General features: G+C 41.1%; 1 protein-coding gene and 1 long non-coding RNA gene across 3 annotated transcripts in view; one reads left to right on the top strand and one right to left on the bottom strand.

The window, feature by feature from the left end:
• The window catches only part of EFNA5 (ephrin A5), a 270,345-nt gene extending 252,828 nt beyond the window's left edge, over positions 1-17,517 (top strand). Inside the window, exons 3-5 of one of the 2 annotated variants that reach the window (XM_027036647.2) lie at positions 10,430-10,495; positions 10,918-10,998; positions 16,181-17,517. In XM_027036647.2, coding sequence (XP_026892448.1) covers positions 10,430-10,495; positions 10,918-10,998; positions 16,181-16,302 — 269 coding nt within the window. In that variant the 3' untranslated portion in view covers positions 16,303-17,517. The remainder of the gene's footprint in view (positions 1-10,429; positions 10,496-10,917; positions 10,999-16,180) is intronic. The other variant, XM_027036651.2, reaches the window with a different exon arrangement.
• On the bottom strand, positions 176-12,851 carry LOC128316319 (uncharacterized). The gene is made up of 3 exons (XR_008300010.1): positions 12,659-12,851; positions 1,014-1,054; positions 176-439 (listed from the first exon to the last, which is right to left on the bottom strand). It is a non-coding gene; the product is annotated as an uncharacterized LOC128316319 (long non-coding RNA).
• Positions 17,518-21,983: the final 4,466 nt, after the last annotated feature.

Below are 21,983 nucleotides of genomic sequence, written 5' to 3'. Positions count from 1 at the left end.
ACCTCCTTGAATTTTGTATATCTCCCCAGGTTTTGACTATTAGGTCACAGTTTCCAAGATCATTTCCTAAGAAGACAGCAGAGACAGGGAGGAGCCTTCCAAGAAAAGAGATCTATCTATCTTTCTTTCTTTCTTTCTTTCTTTCTTTCTTTCTTTCTTTCTTTCTTTTTTTCTTTCTTTCTTTCTTTTTTTCTTTCTTTCTTTCTTTCTTTCATTTCCTTGACCCCTCTCTCCATTTTCTTTTTTATTCTAATCCCGAGTTTTCATTCACGTTTGGTCAACAGCTCGACAGATTCTTGTGGCCTGTAGACTCCTTCTCCAAATCCTTCTGGAAAACATGTTACACACAAAGCAGTGGATTCACAGGCACTGAGGACCCAGCAGGTCTCCTTCTGTAGGGAACTCCCAATCCGAGCAGCAGAGACACAGGGTAACAGCTCTGAGACAAAACAGAATGGGTTAGGTACTATTACCTGATAGAAACAGATCCATGGAAGAAGCCAGAAGAGGATTTTCCTGTTGGAAGAATGGGGAACTATCTCAAGTGGCCGGAGAGAGCTGGGATTTCTGAGAGGCAAAGGAAAAGGTCATAGGAGACTTGGGAGCCAGGGAGGTTCTGGGAGAGAATATTGTTGGGACTAGCTATTAATGTGGATTAAAGCAGGGAGGAGCGGGAGAGTTAAAGAAAGAAATTGAAGTTGGGGCCAACTGTGAAAGACTGGCTACTGTGCTGCCCTGCAGTGCACAGCCATGAACTTTCCTGGAAATGGTCCTAGTTAGAGACAACCAGAGCAAACCAGCATTTGGTTCTTAGCCTTAGCTTTGATTTTATTTGCTCTGTCAACATTGAAACCTTCATCAAGTAAAGCATTCTGGGTGTGAAACGAAATGTACAGTCCTGGTACCTAAATGACTTCCTCTTTGGGGGAATCTAGCCTTCTAAAGAGAGAACATTCATTTGTTCAGGCCTCTGGGGTTCCATGGGGCCTGGCTACCCTTGCCCAGAGACTTACCTTAGCTCCAGAAATGGCAGACATTGCGAGAATGTAGCCTCCTGGCCAAGAAAAACAAAGACATAATTGACATGTGTAAATAGATATTTACCCAAATAGGATGCAAAAGAATATCAAATTCGGGTGCAGGAACCTTTCTCATGAACTGGTGTGGGCGTGGCGGCAGGCTGCCTCCCCTCTGGGCTGCAGTCCCTGAGCACCAGGGCTCCCTCCACTCTGTCTCTGTGCCCAGCAGCAAAGGCGGTCTCCATGCCTGGCCTCCTAACTGCTCTGTGGGAGCTACGTCCTTGTCTTTGGTCGGCATCTCTCTAATACAATAGCACGGTCACACTCTTAACATGGATTGAAAAAAGAACTCAGAGAATCTTAGCATGATTTTCAAAAGGAACAGGTCATCCAGTGCCCTTTGTAATTTTGTGAACTCTCACCCCAAAGCGCACTTACTCATATAAACCCCTTTACCCCCCATGTCCACATCAAAACTATGGTAGAATACAGTTTTTCTAATTTAGGCTACAAGTAAAAGGTCACACGTGTCCCCCTGGTTTTCCTTATGACTAAGAACTTTGTCACAACTATCCATAACCCGACCCCTCCCCTTCCTGTAAATGTATGCTCAGAACTAGGGACTACTTGCTGAGGGAAATCCAAGTGCAGAAGGAGAGTGGTAAGGACAGAACTCATTCTGTCAATCTGTGGAATAGTGACCTGATATTCTAGATCTAAAGAGATCTGTCACCTGCATTTCTTAAATTTTTTTTTTCAACGTTTATTTATTTTTGGGACAGAGAGAGACAGAGCATGAACAGGGGAGGGGCAGAGAGAGAGGGAGACACAGAATCGGAAACAGGCTCCAGGCTCCGAATCATCAGCCCAGAGCCTGACGCGGGGCTCGAACTCACGGACCGCGAGATTCTGACCTGGCTGAAATCGGACGCCCAACCGACTGCGCCACCCAGGCTCCCCCTTTTTTTTTTTAATTTTTTTTTTCAACGTTTATTTATTTTTGGGACAGAGAGAGAGAGAGCATGAACGGGGGAGGGGGAGAGAGAGAGGGAGACACAGAATCGGAAACAGGCTCCAGGCTCCGAGCCATCAGCCCAGAGCCCGACGCGGGGCTCGAACTCACGGACCGCGAGATCCTGACCTGGCTGAAGTCGGACGCCCAACCGACTGCGCCACCCAGGCGCCCCCTTTTTTTTTTTAATTTTTTTTTTCAACGTTTATTTATTTTTGGGACAGAGAGAGAGAGAGAGAGAGCATGAACGGGGGAGGGGCAGAGAGAGAGGGAGACACAGAATCGGAATGTCACCTGCATTTCTAAGTGCAAGCTAACAGCCTACCGTTCCTCTAGAGGAGGTCATACTTAATTTTTTTTTTTCCATAGGGAAACAGAGGCCCACTTAGGTTAAGCCGCTGACTGAAAGGCACCACAGAAGCCAGAACAGGTGAACCAGGAAAAAAATTGAGATCATCATTGTGCATGTACTGAACCACTAAACCATGCCCATTCCAAGGTCCCTCACTCGGGAAGATCAGGATGATAGTGGTTATGGAAACTGCAAAGAAATAATAGCTTTTTTCCCGGAGCTTCTTTGAATTGTATTAACTTGATGACTTATTACTGACTTGCTGCCTTTGTGCTATATGATACACTGTTCCTGCTAAATACTGTATAAATGAGGAATGGAATTTGTGGCTCTCATTGCTTACCAGTTAACAGAAACTCCAATAACAGATCATAGAGGTGCCATAAAGAGCCTGTGGAGAAGGAATAATATAAATAGTTCCTCTCTGGGATTCTAGGAATTCTGCCTTTTGTCTAAGTTTTTGTTTTTGTTATTACCTTTATTATGTGGCTTCTAGCTGAAGAAGAGCTTTTGTAAGTGAGTCATTCTGCTTATTTGTTTTCTTTTTGTCAGATTATACTTCTCTGGTACAGCAGGCAAAATTCATCAAAATCAACACAAACAAGAGAGAGAGAACTATCTGACCTTAATGACCTGGGACAGTCATTTCAGTAGTGTGGCCTCAGGCTAGTCCAGGTCTCAGAAAATAGTTACAATACAATTTGTAATAGGAAACTTACTTTTCCTGTTAAAATATGTCCTGTCCGTTGATTTTTTTTTTTTAAAGTAAAATATCCAGGAAGGAACTTAAAACTCTGAACATGAGGTAATACAGTTAACAATTAAAATACTATCTAAATATTATCTCGCTTTCTGTGTCTATGTGGACTGGATTTTTCCAGTCACATCATGGAAGGAGATACGTTTAAGCTGACTTCATTTTTTCTTAAAAAGAACTAGAAAATTCTTCCTGTATAGAGGATAATTTAAAAGCATTCTCTAAAATCCAGGTTACTTTTTGGTCATGCCTTAATAGATACCAAAGTATATGAGACAGACCCTACCCTTTTGAGTAGCAGTAGGAATAAGTTCATTGTCATTGAGCTTTAAAAGGCAAGTAAAAGTCTGCCCACCCTTGAAATAAATCTGTACAAAAGCATGATAATGTCCTGTTTGTTTTCCTAGAAATCAGTGGCAAGAAACTTGTCCTCACCCATTTATTTGAGGTTGCAAAGAAAAAATAATTGATCTTCTGAGGCTTAGCTCCTGGAATTTAAATACTACTTAAGTTAGCATTTGCAGTGAGAATTTGGCCTAAGGGGGTGGAGAGCTAGGGAAAGGGGGGCAATGGGTGTGATGGGTGGTACCTTCTATTTTCTCTTTTGTCTGAGGCTGCACAGCTGGAACTAATTTCACTTCCCTCTCCCTGAACTTTACTCTAATTATTTGTCCCTGTTACAGTTCCCTGGTGTTGAAACACAAGTTTTAGCTCTTGGAGCACATTGCTCTACCCTTAGTATACAGTGGGAAACACCCCTCTTCCTTTTCTAGTTTTTTTTTTTTTTTAAAAAAGACACATCCCTAGAGCCCTATCAGAGATTCTAGTATTTACATGATATTTTAAGTTTCTTCGAGGTTCCTACCTCTACTTAGTAACCTCTTTTCCAAGTGTTACATCTGGGGCTTTGACCTTAACCTGACAGTGATTTAAGTCTTGAAACACCACTGGCTGGGAAGGATAAAAGGTATGGGCAAATGTAGCCAGCTCCTGTGGTTGCTCTTAGGATAGAAGTTTAATAAACCTGGGGCCAAGAGCAGGTTATTAAAACATGTGAGTTTTAAACCTCAAAAGGTAAAATGGCGAAATGTATTCCATCGTAACTGGTCATTTTGTTCTTAATATGAAAATTAGGTGTTGTGCTGCCTTTTAAAAAAGGGCAGATGGCCAGTTGCAATTGTTGCTGGGATATTCTTTCCTAACAAGAGGCCTAACTTTTAAGACTTTTTCTGTGGTCTGGTAACCATTTTCCAAAAAGTCCATATGGCTTTTGTTAATCTCTATCCTACACCCACCACTTCTTCTGTTCCCTACCTCCATGCACAGATACAAAATGGATTTTGATTCATTAAATTCTGGAAGACATTTTCAGTAGTACTGTTTATTTAAGTGAGCTTTACTTTTCAACATTTATTGCGAAAGGAATATTAATGCTTAATTCTGCTGTCGCCTGGTCTAATTTGCATGTATCTGTGTTGTATGTTAAACTACATGAAAACCTGCAGAGAAAAGACTAGGTTCTGCTAACAACTAATAGCCTATCTCTTCTTCTGACTTGCACAAATTGAGAACTATTGCCTGTGGCAAACATAATGGAAAACTGCATTTTTAATGCTCCCACACACACTCATTTCTTTAAAAGGAAGAAGAAAGTGGCTGACTATTCTTAAAAATACAACTTCTCGAGGTACCCAGATTGACAAGGGACACAGTAAAGGAGAAGGATTTTGGCTTTTAGAATTAAGATTTGGGGATGAATAAGGTTAGGCAGAGATATTAATGTTGACTGATGAGTACAGTATTGGGCCTAAAAATGTGGAGAAAGAAAATACCAGAGTATATCACCCTATCTGCTAAGCTTCTGGTTCTTCACAAAAAAGGATGTTTGCTGCCTTGATTACTTTTAGTTGCTTGAAATCTCAAAATGTTTGTTTTTAATTTAATAGCCTGTGTATAAGATAATTGATACAAGCTTTTGGATACGAAGAGAATTTTAACTTATTATTACAGTCCTTTTAGTTTACATTTGTTTTTTAACATTATTCATTTTTGAGGGAGAGACACAGAGTGCCAGCAGGGGAGGGGCAGAGAGAGGGGAGACACAGAATTTGAAGGGGGTTCCAGGCTCTGAGCTGTCAGCACAGAGCCTGATACAGGGCTCGAATTCATGAACTGTGAGATCATGACCTGAGCTAAAGTTGGACACTCAACCCATTGAGCCACGTAGGCGCCCCTTAGTTCACATGTTTTTAAGCTCATCTGTACATGCTATTTCTCCTGTTTGAGGAAGGGCATTCTGTCTTATGACTTAAGTTTACATTTTGTATCAAAGCTCCTTTTAGTTCACCCAGCAATTTGGAGTTAAAGTGAGACATGATACTTGCACAGAAAAGCACAGGTTGGCTGCATTAGCGAAAACAAAGTGGCATGGGCAGGAAAATGAAAAACCGTTTTTAAGGGCTGGAGTGAAAACAAATAGATACATCTTGTAGTATTTCTTCAACAGCAGTTTATAATTACTTCTCTTCAAGGCATATTTTAAGTGGACTTGTAACAGTAGCTTGAAAAGTAACTAGGAAGGGATCTAGTTGTTTAGACGTGGGAGCCGCATAAGGCAGGAGCTGCCCTGTGGAAACGGGCATGGTGGTTTTCCAGAGAGGAGACCCCAGTGCCTTAGCTTTTAACGTCTTACTCAAGTCGGCCATGGGAAGCTTTTGGTAGCACAAAGTTGTTTTTATATAGCACTGTATCAGTTAGCTGTTGAGTTACAAATTGCCCCCAAATTTGGGGCCAAGACATTTAATATTCACAGTTTCTGTGGATGAGTGATCCAGAAGTAGCTTAGCTGGGTCCTCTGGGTATGGGTCTCCCACAAAATAACAATCACTTAAAGGTTCAGTTGAGAAGGATTCACTCTCTAGTTCCTCATCAGATTGTTGGCTGATTGCGTTCCTTGCACACTCTTGGCTGGAGGTCTCCCTCAGTCCCTTGCCACTGGGCCTCTGCATTGAGATTCTCACACTACAGCACCTTGCTTCATGAGCAAGAGAAACAGTGCTGGCAAGAAAGAAGTCATGGTCTTTTGCAACACACTCACAGAAATGACATCCTATCACATTTCCTGTATTCTACTCGTTAGAAGCAAAAACAGCTAGGTTCAGCCCGCTCTCAAGTGAGAATAATTGGAGCCAGGTTACAAGCTACCTGTGAAAAGCATGGTGCCATTATACTGTGTGCCATGTCCACCTGATAAGCCTGTAGTGAGTTGCGATGTGAATACTGTTACATTTACAACGCTAAATCTTCTAGAAGTACTGATTTGGGGGCACTGAATGTGGTCCCCTTTATGTATCAGATTGGCTGATAAGTGCTGAGCTGAGCTGAGCTGACCCCAGGAGACCCAGGAAACAGGTTTTCAGGAATGGCTGGAGTTGGGGCCCCTGTCTGAGGTCATGGAACAGACTGAGGATATGCAGCCTTCATGGCCTTATTAGCATGATACTCTAAACACAGAAGACCCTCAGATTATATTTCATTACGTGTTGTATGATTTTGATTGTTTTTTTGCAGATCAGTAGGGGGAAAGGACCCTGTGGTTTGATTTATAAAGTTTCTATTAAGATCAGGGAATGAGAGGTTGTACTTGTTTTAATGGTCCCCTACCCCTATTCCCAGCTTCCGGACTCCAAATGTGCATTTTCAGCAATAAACCGAATAAAAGGATATGAATGTGGATTATGTGACAAATGTTTGAGACAGGAGTTGCATTTATATTTTAGTTTGACCAAGTCTGTTAGAAAATCCATGTATGTTCATGGGAAGAGTTCAGGTCTAGCTATTCTTCATCTGTTGCTGGTTAAGACTTAATTTTGGTTGCTAAAGCTCCACTGTGGCAACTCAGGGAGGAAATGTGTTCTGTTTTTGTTTTTGTGTCTTTAGCGTTGATTCGTTTTGGAAAGAGAGGAGAGGAGCAGAGAGAGAGAGAGAGGGAACCAGTGAGCCCCATGCGGGGCTCAAACTCATGACCTGAGCCAAGTTGACCGGTCAACTGACTGAGCCACCCAGGCGCCCCAAGGGAGGAACTGTTTTAATTCTTTTGTCCCATATCCTGTTGATTGGCTTCTGTAGGCGATAAAATTCCCTCTGATAAACACGTCTGGGACAGCTTCCCACTCCTAGACCAAGCTAAGTCCATGCCTAAAGCTTTGCTGACAATTCACACAGACCTCCGTTATCACACCGTGGTTCATATTCATGTGGTTCATATTTATGTCCCCGGCTGGAATAAGCACCCACACAAGGAGAGGGGCAGTGTGTCTTACATACCTTTGTACCCCTAGTACCTAACAGGGAAGCAGGCACATAGTAGGAATTTTAAAGCATTTGAATGGATGGATGAAGCTGTTAGTAATTATCATCGGTTTTCAAATGTTGACTATCAATTTTCTAAGGAAAGGAGGATATGAAGTTACAGATTTTATTTTAATGAAGATAGTGTTGGCCATTATAAACTGTCATGGCTCTAGAATTATCAGGATTAACACTACCTACCTCCTGAGACAAGTCAGGCACATTTTCAGCTTTTACTCCCTTGTGTCCATGTGCAACTCCTTTTTGCTCATAATTGATCCCGAGAGGATTTTCTTTATAACTTCACTTGTGTGACGGTTACATTTTTCAATTCCTCTGTTATTTGGTGTTCTTAATGTTCACTCCACTGCTTTTTGTTTACTTGTGACCGGTGAAGCACTTTTTAGATTACCTTTTAGTCTTCAAATATTCATAATTAATAGTGTTGTGTTTTGCACACAGTATAAAGGCATCCTACATTTGTCATCTGGGGAGTATGGGGTTAAGAAACCTGGAACATAACATGGAATAAAGCCAGACTCCTGCTACTTAAAATCTTACATGAAAAGTTTTTAGGCTTTTTGGTTTTGTTTCTCTGTGGGGTGAGCAAGGAACCCAAAGTTATCGCTGACCTGGCATGTCCTACATTTTCAGGTTAGCTTGTAAGGGTTAAGAACTGATTGCATGAGTTCAGGTCAGAGGTTGCAGAGGTAGCTGATTTAATGTCATCTGCGTTGTGTACTCATGTTATATGTTTTTATTCTTTGTTCATCAATTTTTCTCAGGATTAGAGTGTAATTAATATAGTATAACGTGTAGGTCACATGATTGTTACAGCTTTTCTGGTGATGGGAGAGGAGGATGTGATGGAGAAGTTAGATCGGAAAAGAGGTTTTTGTTTTAAGTACATTATGTGTTTTTTTAAGTGTTATATCCTTAATTCACAGAAGAATGTAGCAGCCTGTAGCTAAGGCCAACTGTCCATCTCTCAGAGCTGGTGAGAGATCGCTCTTCAGTTTTTCCCAGACAGCTTATCATCTTTTGCTGTTTGGTTATTCCTGTGTGCCCTACAATGATTTTTCTGTCCTGAATATACAGGATTTCTCTGACATATAAATCTGAAAGACCTGTACCAACTCCCAGAAAGTGCCCCCACTCAAATAATTAAACACTTGATCCTGCCGCAAGCCTACTGTGTCTTGCAGGGTCTTTGGTTCAGTCCGTTCTTGCATGTGGCAGATCAAGTTCAGGAAGCTTGCAGTGAGTTGATCTCAGCTCCAAAGTCCATAAAATGGCAGTGTAAATATCCACGTGTCACCTTTTCACACCACCTCTCGTGAATAAGATATAAACCATCTCAAGAACCCATGGTTTTTCTAATGAATTGGAGTCACCTATGCGGACTGTATTTGTGACATGCACATGTGCAGTTGGGGTCCGGAGGAAGGACACCATTTCCTGGATCAAACCACAGAGTGCAAATATTGTGCCCTAAATAACACAACTAGTTACTGTAAATGTCAGTAGAGGGAGTTTTTCCGACTTTGATTTAATGAAAGCTTACAGCAAAGCCAGCTGTTAGCACTTCTTAACTGCTTGTCAGAGGGGAGAAGGGGAGAGACAAAAACCTCTTTTCTGTATACTTTAGTCTTAGAATTAAGAGTTTTCAACAGGTGCTGAATAGTGACACTAGGAGTCCTTTACAGCTTGATGCCTTTTAGGTGGTGAATTTATAAGTTCTCCAGCACATGGATCTGGAATTACTGGAGGAGACTGGTGTAAAATTAGTTTGGAGTTTGCATCTTGAATCCCCTCACCTATGCACTAAGCGTTTTCAATTTCTGGGCTCCCATGAGGAATCAAAATAAAAAATAAAGGAGAGAGAAGGCATATCAAACACTGGTCCTGACTTTGTCACCGAGGGCATTACCAAATAACCGTAAGCCATGTGAGTTTTAATTGCTGTCATCTGCATTTTCTGAAGAAACCACTTGAAGCAAACACACAGGGAGGAAAGTATGCAGCACTCGTTTCTGTAATTTCTGTCATTTCTAGAATGCATTAGTGAACATATGAGATTGTTAAGGGTCTTACCGCCCTTGGAAATCCCTTTGACATTATGCTGTGTGTACTGAGGGGAGATGATCTTTCCAATGCAGAGAAAGTTTACAGTCTTATTATCTTGAAGAGGAGAAGAAAGTTTCTTCCTCAAATGAATTATAACTTGAAACATGTTGTCATGTTTTGGTAAGCCCACTTTATTACTTCCATCCTTCTCTGTGGCAAAATTCTTAAAATAAATGTACCATTGCACCAGTGTGCTTTCTCAATAGCATATTGTACTTATAATAGCATGATGGAAGTTGCTGGGCTCGGTTTAGTCATATAGAATGCAGAGCCAAGTTCTGAGTAAAACCTCTAATTGAATTACCTGCAAAGCACTGACAGACAGGCTTTCAGGACAGACAAAGCTTTGCTTTCCCCAGCAAAAATAGGTCATGTTTAAGTTGGCCTTGTAACTATTTGTTACTGGTTTTTGCCAGCACTTTCACCTTGGGCCCCTTTTCCTGCAGGAGATGCGGAGGAGCTCTATGAAGGCCGGAGGGCTCAAGCATTATCTTCTTATTTTAAAGAAAATTGATAACAGATAAAGTTAAACGGAAGAGCCTTTGAAATAAAAATCCAAAGCATTTTCCTGTAGATTACCAACATTCTTGCATGAGTCCTTACTGTATTGAAAAGAAAAGATAGGGATGGGAAAGTAGCTCTTTCTAGCAGTCTCCATCAATCTGAAAAGTATTTTTGTTTTAACTTCTGGGAAAAAGTAGAGTATGCTCCTGTTGTTGAGGAAACAGTTTCTTGTAGACCATTTGCATTTGAAAATGAAGAATAATGTGTTGTTGTTCTCTCCTTTCTCTCTCATTTTGTCTTATCCACAGCCTCTGCAATCCCAGATAATGGAAGAAGGTCCTGTCTAAAGCTCAAAGTCTTTGTGAGACCAACAAGTAAGTTGACCAGAATGAGCTTCAGAGGGTGGCTTCATTGCGCATGCTTTATTGTGTGGTCTGGTTCATGGCGGTAAAACTTTTTTTTTTTTTTTTTTTTTTTTTTTACTGTTAAATCCTGTGTGGTATCTGTTTTGTATATCAACATCCATGTTTTAGTTTTCATCAAATTTTTTCTCATCATTCTTCATGATGCTTTTATTTTTAAGTACACAGCAGTTGCTAACTTGTTGTTTCTTAGACTGTTGTACGTGCACAGCAAATGGGAACAATATTGGCATTTGGACACATGCCATTGATTGTAAAGCGATCTCTACATAAATTAAAGGAAAAAATAGAGAGAAAGAAAAAAAAAGAAAGAAATGGGAGTTTAAGGGTGTCTTCACTAACATATTTGGCTGTTATCTCTATTTTTGTTATAGATAGCTGTATGAAAACTATAGGTGTTCATGATCGTGTTTTCGATGTTAACGACAAAGTAGAAAATTCATTAGAACCAGCAGGTTAGTATGCTTAGAGAATCTCTTTTAACAAATGCATCTCTCTCTGGTGCTTCCGTACTTTTTTTCCTTTCTTCTTCTCCGCATGTTTGCACGTTATAGTTGGTCTGCTTTTTGCTCATTGCTAGCAATGCTAATATTACTTATATTCTACTTCATTCTCCAGTATCTTCGTGTAATGCATGTTAGATAAAATATGACCTTTCTTTTTTGGACATGGGTTTGATGTAATGCAGTATCCTAATATAGAAGCCCCATCAGAATGCTAAAATCTCACTACTTTTTACCATATCCTCCGAGCATGCTGGTGAATCACTGTGAATATTAATGGATCTGTTTTCATTTAAGACAGAAAAAAATTCTATCGTGTATGCTTATAAATTTTTTTACATTATTTCCAAATCTATGGATGAAAGTAATCAAGACTGTTACATAAAATCGCAGCTAATTCAACATATTTCATTTTCTCTAGCAATTCACGTGCAGTCATTGAGCTGATTGAAAGACCTTCATTTCAAATATTATTTGTGCTATTGTTATCAGTAGCAATTGGTCTGGAGAAGTATAATCATGTTGCCCAACACAAATCACACACTTGTGGCTCCTCCAAATTTATGTCATCGACCCAGTGCAATGTGATCCTTGATGGCTGAGGCAAAATAAGTATTAAGGATACATTTTTTCTACTGCTGATCTCCACACACCCATACTTTCCTGTCACTGAAGAAAAATAAAACCCACAAAAGCACTCATCAAAGTATTTACACTGTAACTACACTGTAGTATACTGAGTATAAAATGGTGCTGTATACTATCCATTTGGTTATAAATGTAACTAGACTGATTCGGACGGATAGGAGTCCTGTATCCACTGTGCAGTGAGGACCGTACCTTGATGCCCCCATATGCCTACCTTCCTGTGGTTTCCTCTCTTTGTCCTACTTGGCTTGAGATCTTGACTGGTTTCCTTACCCAACTCTCAAAGCTTAATGGAATTAAAATTATTTCTTCTTCACAGAAAGATGGGAGCCCCCCTCCCGCCCCACCTTGTGTGAACAGAGACTTTTTTTTTTCATCTGTTTATAGTGGAACTTCTCTTTTTTTATGGTCCTAGAAATTAAAGTGTTCTGTAGTCCACTTTCTCTTTGGAATATTGTTACTAGGACAGTCAGTGAGCCTTAGGGAAACTTACCCTGAGTAAATGTGGTGCCTCAGGACATAAAACAGCTTTCACATTAAGAGTCAGGTTTTCTTCCCCAAGCATTCTTGTTTTTCTAAGGCAGGCATCTTACCCCAGCACAAATGGGAGGTGTGTACAAGAAAGCTCTGAGAGGCCTTCTTGGCTCCCCAGGGATCAGTTAGCTGCTTTAGAAAGTTGCAAGGAATGAATGCCGACACAGAGACATTTTAATTGTGTCCTGGAAATCTGGAAGCATTACTGTGGCCTTTCATGGTACGAGACTCCTCACAAGCTTGAGGACTTGGTCCCTCATAGGATGTATGAGTTAGAGGGGCTGTCTCCTAAGGACCACAAAGTCTACACTCTTCCCTTGATAACTGAGACTTGCCCAGGCTGCATCACTAGTTTGAGACTGATCCAAATTTAATGTTCAAATTTCTCAACTCCTATCCCAACGTGAGTGTAAAAGTAGGATTTGCTTACCGTCAGTAGAAACATAGATGTTCATAAGGAGAACTTTAGTCTCTTGCATTTCTTAGTAAGTCAGGTGTAGAGTGACCAGCAGAGTCAGGCATAAGTTGTAAGCGTAAGTTATTCTGAATTAGGATTTTTTTTAATGCATATTGTGGCAGATGTAGGCATATCTTTCCAATAATCTTTTTTCCAGGTAAATTCCATTGCCTATCAAGAGAGCAAGAGACTATTTAGAAATAATAGATTGCGTGTTCTTCTCTGGTAACCAGTAGCTACACTGAGGACTGCTCTGCATTAGGAAAATTACCTTTGAATTCAAATAATGGTAAAATGCAAGATATTAAGATGCATTCATACGTGAGCATATTTCACGGTCTTTGGGAAACAGGTTTTTTTCACTGAGCATTTAAAATCCATGATGGCCCCCAGACCTACGCACATATAACTGATGGAAGTTTGAAGTTCAACAGAATGTGGTGTGTGTGAGTGCATACGTTGGAGAGTGGAAATGCGGGTGCACACGTATAGGGATCTGTGCAAGAAAAGCTCGTGGAGTCAGTTGTGACTGTATTTAAGGGCTTTCTGGTGAGCATCTTCACTAAAAAAGTTATGACAAGGTTGAGCTACCATCCCTGGCTATATGAATGCAGTAATAACTTTGAGTAGTTCATCTTATTCCTCATAAACTTCAGTCAGACTTGTGGCTTTGCACCACTGTGTTGAATGTCTGAGTATAGACCTAGACTTTATGAATGCAGAAAACCTGAAAGGATCCCACTGCATGTTCTCGGTAATGTGTACTAATTCACCTGTCTTTGGAATGTATTTGTCTTTTTTGTTTGCTTGCACACTCTGCCTGCCAGTTTCCTATCATCAGGGATACAGGATGATCTCAGGGCAGACATATGCCACATAATATGCTCCAAAATATTGCTCGTGTTTTCTCAATTAACCATTGAAACCCTCATATTGTAGAATCCTGGTAGGCAGGAGGCAAGGCTTGATTTGGTTTCAGAGGAGGAATATTTTCTGCTTTTAAGCTACTCTCACCATTATGAGTGTTAGAAATTCTCTGATGTTTAGATGTGATTTCTATTGGGATAGATTTTGCTTAAGAATCCTTCCTTAGAATTTTGGAATTGCTCAGATTTACCCAAATGACAGCCAGTTTTTCATCTTGCTGCGCAGGGGCCATGGAATCTTCCAACAGTGAGGCCCTGCTATAATCAAAGGATGGTTTGTAGAATCCCGAGCCAGGACCAGCCTGTTACAGAGAGAAGAGAAGAACCATGATGCCCTAAAGGGACAGATTTTCCCCCTTTGAGTGCAAAGTGGCACTTCCTGGTTAGTTGTTTAGAAAAGGGTTACTTCCAAAAGTCGATCCACAATTAGAAGACTGAAATGTACATGTAACCTCCTGCTTCACTTGTAGGTAAAACAAAAGCTTTCCTCCTCTCAGTGTCCGCAAGGTCATTCACCCTGTCTTGTGCTGCCTGGAGCACTGGCTAGACCTTGCGGAGCATCTTGGAGGAACAGGGAGGGCAACTCTCCTTTCAGTGCATGCTGAGTACCTGTATATTACCTAAGTACCTTTTATCAGTACACATCCACACTTCACAAGGAAGAGGGTTGGGTAACATGGTAGTGAAAACACGATGGAGAAGAACCCAACAGCTGATGTAATTTCAGGTGTATAAATATAAACGGTATTTCAAAATGAAATCTGGAAGCCTCAGGGTTTCTGGTTGGTACAAATTAAACCTGAAGTACTCTCTATTGTTCTGATGGACAACACATCAATGCTCCTGAAGTGATCTGGATTTTAATTTCAGGGCCATTCAGGGCACTTATGTCTAAGTCCTCACTACATATTTAATACATTTGCAAGGCTGACAGAAGAACAGAGGAGAAGAGACCGCAAGTCGTTGGCTGCACCATGTGGGGCTTTATCTTTTTTTCCTCTGTATCCATTTAACTTCCCATTCTTGCTTCCTAACCTTCTCTGGTCTTTTAAGCCAAGAGCCACTCCACGCAGGTTTGCTGAGGTCCAGGAAGGGGGAGCAGACGTGACACAGAGATGCAGGAGCTTCGACGTGAGGACAGGCTCAGGTGCTAAGAGCACTGCAGGGCAGAGCCTGGACACTGCCAGGATCTATTGCCTAGTTCAGAGTGGCAATGAACGTGATGAACGGGAACGGCCTCCCTGAGCATGTCTGAAGCAGGGCCAGCCTGTGAGCCTGAAAAGTGGTCATTGCAGGACCAAGAATAGGGAGTGTGATGGTGATGATACCTAGTGAAAAAGAAAGCATCCTCATTGCGACTTGTGACAATCTACAGGAGTTTGAATTAACAGTCCATTAAGGGGTTGTACGTGGGTCCTGCCGGGATATTTAGGAATTCTCCTTTGAGGTCTACAAAACTGACCCAAATTACTAGAGTCTCACTTGGACTGAATACAAGATGACAGTCTCTGCACTCTTACAGGAAGGCCCCCTGATGCTGAAATAAAATCTACAGCTGAACCCCTCCCCCCCACCTTGGCCCCAAGAACGTGTAATTCAGAGAACATGTAGTCTAAAAGCACAAGTTAAGCCAGGAGGAAGGAAGAAGACCAAAACTGGAGCAGAGCATGGCTCCCAGGCAGGCCTCCAATCTATCTTTGGGTACTAATTGCTGCAAAGTTCCTGTTTCAAAGTTAAGCCTGTTAATCATGCAGATCAGGAAGGCTATCCAAAGTCAGAGGCAGCCTCGTAGAACACTTTATAGCTAAATAAAAGAAGCTTACCTCACTTAATCCATTTTATTTAGAGGAAAATTTGCATCCACGCCGATAATTTATGTGCCAAGCTTCAGCCTGATAAAAATAAAAACAGTCAAGTTCAAGTAATTTAATCCTGGAGATACAGGGTTTGTAATGGAAATAGCACCATAATTGATTCCCAATTGTAGGCAAACTAGTGGGCACCATTTATTGAGGTTTAGTGGGCATTATGTGTAGTTAATTTAAATGCGGTTTTGGCATTTAATTTTTCTTGTCTGACAATTCACGTAGGTAACCAACAACCAGGCATTCAACACTAATCCTCTGAAACAGCTAGAAAGCAGGAAACGGGCAGCCCATTCTGGTCAACCACCAACATGCCAATATAACTACAGCCTCCCCTGCCAAACATGTTACTTGCTTCTCCATGGCATCTTGGGTTTAAAAGGTGCATTCAGGTATCTCAGCTTTGTGCAAGGTGTGTTAGTGAGCAAACCAAAGGAGATCACATGCAGAGGTTACAGTCTGTACAATTTTTCCCCTCACTCTTTAAGGAAAGTAATAATATTGCTGAAAAAGTCCAATTTTCTCTGCTTCTCCTTTGTTTGCTGTAAATAATGAGTGATTATGCAGACATGAAAGTCAATGGTGGCACAAGGTTCATTACCCTACTTTGCAGAGGGTGGCGAGGTCTGTTAACAGCAGGCTGCTGCAAGAGAGTTATTAAGGATGTGAAATCTCATTGGAATGTGTGCTTTCTATTTGAACAGATGACACCGTACATGAGTCAGCCGAGCCATCCCGCGGTGAGAACGCGGCACAAACACCAAGGATACCCAGCCGCCTTTTGGCAATCCTACTGTTCCTCCTGGCGATGCTTTTGACGTTATAGCACAGTCTCCTCCCGTCACCTGTCACAGAAAACATCAGGGTCTTGGAACACCAGAGATCCACCTAACTGCTCATCCTAAGAAGGGACTTGTTATTGGTTTTTTGGCAGATGTCAGATTTTTGTTTTCTTTCTTTCAGCCTGAATTCTAAGCAACAACTTGGGGCCAGGAGGGGCTAAAGTAGTGGCTGCTCCCCTACCCCATCCCACCCCTAGCCCTTGCCCTTGACTTTCTCTCACCCCTTCCAAGTTAAATGGACTCCAGATGAAAATGCCAAATTGTCACAGTGACACCAGTGGTCGTCAGCTCCTGTGCATTCTCCTCTCAGAGCCCACCTCCGTTAGCGTCCTGTGTCAGCGGTATACGGACAAGGAAGAATAGTGGCAGATGCAGCCAGGAACGGCAAGGCCCAGGAGGGTTGTGCTCTCCCATACAATATTTATGCCTTCTCATTCAGGACTGTAAGCTGATCGTGCGGGGCATCGTGTCACCGTGTCGAGTCCAGAGGGGAGGTATTAAGAATAGATATAATATTACACCCTTTCCTCTAGGAGTACATAAATGAACAGGCTTCTAAAAGGTTGAGACACTGGGGGTTTTTTTGTTTTGTTTTAAGATGACTGTCTTAAAGCATTCTTGACGGCAAAACTTGTGCTCCATGAAAGAAGCCTTTTTTTCTAGAAAGCAGGTCGGGTGCGGGAATGCTAGCACAGAGCAAGTGTGAGAACAGAGAAAATTAGGTTTGGTGGGGGTGTGTATGTGTGAGTGCCTCTAATTTTTTTGGTGACTGGGCAATGCACACCAGATTTTTTTTTTCCTTTGAATACAGATCACCATGGTGCTACAATTTTTTTTTTTTTTAAAGAAACTCAAAGAGGCATTTTTATGAATAAAGTGACCTTCCCCAAGGCTGACAAGCCAGGGTTGATGAGTGTATAATGGAATAGCTTTGGATACTCCTCTGGGGGACAATATGTACCAAGGAAAGGAGGTCAGTGGCCAGAGGAGATGTGATTTGGCTTTGCTGGAGCGCCAGTGTGCTGTGGCCTTTCCCCGACTCCCACCCTAGTACCCACGTTTTGCTCCACACTCCACAACTGCAGGGGCTCAGACACACACCCCTGTCACCAGGAGAGTCAGTCAGCACTACTTGGGAGGGCTAAAGGGAAATTTGGAATAAAAATTCCAAAGTTTGGAATAAAAAAATTTCAAGTGTTGATTTTATATTCTTTCCCTTTCTGACACAGCCTGAAGCGTAGGGGGAACATGTGTTTATCTGTGGGAGATAAACAAGATGGAGTCCCAAAGACTTTAACAAAATATTTTTTTAAAAATCCACTAGAATAGAAAATACATTATTTAGATATACTTTATGCTGAGAGTGAGTATATATGCTTGTCCTATTTAAACTTGTGAGAAAAAAAGTGGTATCCCTTGATACATTTAGAAATATAGGGGGCTATCTTGTTTCATTGTGGGGGCGGGGCAGAAGGAGAATAAACGCAAGATGACCCTGTTTGAGGAATCTTAGCATGGCCAACGAGGGACATTTCCAGTTGGTTACCAGGAAATACAAGCTTGGGGTTACTACTGGTGAGGCTCACAAACGGAGCTCCAAAGCCTAGACGGGAAAGTGTCAGACCAATGAAAGGAAATCTAGCCTTTTTACTAACTGCCCGGCATGTCAATAGAAACCATGCCTTTCAAAATAAAACAAACAAACAAAAATAAATGCCATGATTATGTCATAGGTGAAAAGTTGGAAGCGGTCCAGGAAATAAGGCTTTTTAAAAATATGTATTTGTTTTTTTAAAATGTCTAGATGAAAAAAGAGAGGGGTCACAGTATGGACAGACTTTATGAATGGGAATTGGCTACGAAATTGTGAGTAACTCTGAATTAGAAAAATATGTGAATGAAAGGCAGCTGTAAAGGCACTTGCACCCTGGAGAGTTGTACACATGTTGAAATGTAATCTGGGCTTACCTGATCCATGTGGAATGGATGTTACTGCCGGGTCTGTTCACACTTGGAACCATGGCAGTGAGGCTGCTGGCCTTGCAGACACCATCAGTGCTGTTCCCCCAGACATCAGGAGCTTCTGTGGAGTGGCAGAGTCTTGTCACAGAAGGCAGCCACCATTTCACTGAAACAAAAGTTCACAGCATTGGATTCTTTTTTTTCCTTTAACTCTGTATATGCTCAGCACTCTCAGTAATACCCAGTAATACTTCTTTTTATTAATAGTTAACCGGCTTGTTGGTCCAGTGGGATTTGAGTGGGGGTGGGGGGGCGGATACCTTCTAAAATGGATCAATAGTCAGAACCAAAATAATACTGCATGTTCTATAACCACAAGGAAATCAAATGATCCTATAATGATTCCAGTTAGTCATAACTACATTAGCAGTGCTAATTTCATTTTAGAAATGGTGACTTCTGTGGTTTTGCTAGCATTTGTCTCTAACAAATGATAAAATAATTACTCATGGCCCTCTCTGCCATTGTCTTTCATTTTTCACAGTGAAATTAGACCCCTTTACTTCATCATGCCACTACAAATTAAGTTTAAAAAGGAAAAAAAAAGCAAGACTATCCACACCAGTAGACAGTTTGCTTCTCTACCTTTAAGTGATGTAATTGTAGGTAATGCTTGCCACGGAGTTTCCAAGAAAATGATTGGTATCAGACAGTTTTCATCTTGTCCAGAAAGTGCTGGTGGCCTTTTATGGTAGTGTTACAACCCTCTGGGGGCTTAGGAGGATGTCGATGCAATTTTGTAGCAGCTTTTAATTCAAAAAACAACTCAGAAGTCTGAAGGGCAGCCTGAGCTGCCTCTCAGCCCCAGTTAGTCAAACCCCAGCGACCTTTGCCCCTGGTTGCCAAGGGCTTTGCAACATGAAGCAGGGAAATAAGGATCTGTCTGTTTAGTGGATACTGTGTATCCTTTAATAGACCAGGTAACAGTTCGTGTTAGTTTAGACTATTGTTTTGTACTGTACTTTCTTGGGTGGCAGAGGAAAGAAAAGTAAAACATTAAAAAAAAAAAAAAAAAAAACTGCGTTCTTTAAATTCTGTATTCTTAGCGACCTCTGTTGTATATAGTGTTTGATAATAAAGTATTAATTTGATTCTTATGTCTTTTGTAAGTGAGAACAATAGTCTTTCAGGATACAAAACATGCATTGAGGCTTTGAAACATCCAATGTATACGTGGCTAAGAAGAGTCACAAATGGCTGAGACACTGCTCCGTACAGGACTCGTGTGTGGTCATCACCCGCCCAGTCGTAAGACTCCATCATCTCGGGACCTGGAACAACATGACTTTTTTGATCAATATTTTATCCTCACTGTTTTCAAGGTCTGATGTTGGAGCCCTGTGGTGTTCTTCCTCCCCCAGCATGTTGGTTTAAAAAGGTTTAGGGAATTTAGTAACAGTTCTGGATTTTGGTTTGGTTTTCTGTTTGTGGTGGTTTTCATAGACTGTTTCATTTCTCCCCAGGAAGAGGTGCCAGAATCCCACGTGGCTCAAGCATGGGAAGGGTTTCAAGCCAGTCCATTTAGGAAGGTTAAATGGGAGCTGTTTCCCTGTGTCATTGTGAAAGGAAGAGTCGCACAGTACCTGTGGATTTTCAGGGACTTTGTTTTTCTCTGGTGCCTTAGCAACGGCAGCAGCCATTTTCATTAGTTTCTCCAAAATTAATAAAACAGTTTAAATTCCCCTCCATTCATTGCTCTCAGAGCTGTGGTCAGTCGTTTTTTCTTTTGAAAACCACCTCCACCAACACCCCCGTTTGCCTACCACCCCTTCCCCCCTTTTAGATGTTTATTTTTTTTTGTCTCTTTCCTTCCGCCCACGTTTTATTTTCCCTCAGAACCGTGAATGGGCAGGTCTGTCTCTGGTTTGGCATCACTGAGTTTTTCCCATGCATTTGCCCAAGAGCTGCTCGGATGTGAGACAAATCTCCCTACAATGGGCTTGCTCCCATTGTCTGTACAGTTTAATAGATGCTGGCATGTTGGAGGTTACCCATGAGTCAAAATCCGCTTTCCATGCTTACTTTTGACACCCCATTGAAGCCACTCATTGTGTGTGCGTCTGGGTGTGAAGTCCAGCTCCGTGTGGTCCTGTGCTTGTACTGCCCTGCTTTGCAGTTCCTTTGCACTTACTCATCGAGTGCTGTTTTGAAATGCTGACATTATATAAACATAAAAGAAAATGTAAAAAAAAAAAAAAACCCACACACAAACCAACCCATACAATCTGTATTTGTATATACACGTGTCCGTACAAGTATACCTAAATAAAAATTAAAGATTTTCATCATTTTAATTGGAGCCCTCCTTCTACTTTGTTCCTTGAATGACGCCTTTATTTCAGGGGCTACTTGTACTCTGCTGATTTTTCAAAATCTTTGTGGATAGAAAAGATTATATGATACGCACAAGAGAAGGCCTGAGAAGCTCAAACAATGCAGGGTTAGAAATGGCCAACTATCTGGGCACATTCCAGTTACTCTGATGAGAAAATGGTGAGATTCAAGCCTTGTCTCTGTATCTAAGCCTTAAAACAGGTGCTATGGCAAAGCCCTGCATCCTAAAACCACTTAAATACATTAAGAGCTAAGTACAAAAATTATGTTCTTTCACCTCGTGTAGTTTTTCACCCCATCAAAATAGAGACAGAATGGGCATTTTTCCAGCAAACATCCCATACGTCAGAGAAATAATAGCAGTAATAATAATCACTTCAGTACAACACTGAATGTCAAATTCTCACTATCCAGGAAGAATTAACTTACCAGTGTGTGACCTTGGGCAAGTCACACAGTATCTTTAGGACTCAGTTTCCTTACCAGTAAATAAAAGAGTTCTTTAAGTGATTTCATTTTCTGAATACTGCCCTTGCTGGGCACTGCAAAGCCCATTTTGCATCTGAGTCATGTGAGTTTTTGTCTTTGATGACATTACTATAAGCACAATTTGAAAATCACATGTGTAGAGGGAAAAAGCATCAAATATCTGACATAATAGACAACTAATGCATTTCAAGACTTGGCTTTAATTATACCATGTTAACATTAAACTCACTGAAAGCCTTTTATTATACTTAATTATTTGACGGGGCACTAAACACTAATTATAACTTACTGTAACCTTTTTTTGCTAATGAAGAATGACAGCTTTACAGAATGAGGAACAACTCATTTAAAAGAAAAAAAAAAAAAAAAGCTGTACCGGACTACCTATGTGATATTTTCAAACCAGAACAGCATTACATGGTCATTATCATCTTCACCTTCATCATCAAAAGCATTTAAGTGATCATGACATTGTGCTCAGTGCTGCGCAGAATAAAGTTAATGTTTACAATTTGTACTTACCAAGTTTACAAAAAGCAGACATGTATAAGCGTAACATAGTAACTATTTATGGAGGAAATCTAAAGCTCAAACATTTATATTGCGCATAAATAAGAGGAGACTGGGATTTTAAGATTAGGAAGCTTGGAGTGAAAGTAAGTTATCTTTACAAATTGTCAAAACGGGGTTAGGAGCTTCTTACAAAACAAAACTCTGTGATTTAAAAACTGTGGGCTGTATGAGAATGGTGAAATGCGTGGAGTTAAGTTTTCATAGTAGCTAAAAGGCGACCGTGGGAATGAGAAAATCCAAGACAACA

This window comes from Acinonyx jubatus, chromosome A1, assembly GCF_027475565.1.
Source record: "Acinonyx jubatus isolate Ajub_Pintada_27869175 chromosome A1, VMU_Ajub_asm_v1.0, whole genome shotgun sequence".
In the NCBI taxonomy this organism is placed as follows: domain Eukaryota; kingdom Metazoa; phylum Chordata; class Mammalia; order Carnivora; family Felidae; genus Acinonyx; species Acinonyx jubatus.
The sequence above is the reverse complement of the archived record's forward strand: the minus strand, read 5'-3'. Positions and strand labels throughout refer to the sequence as shown.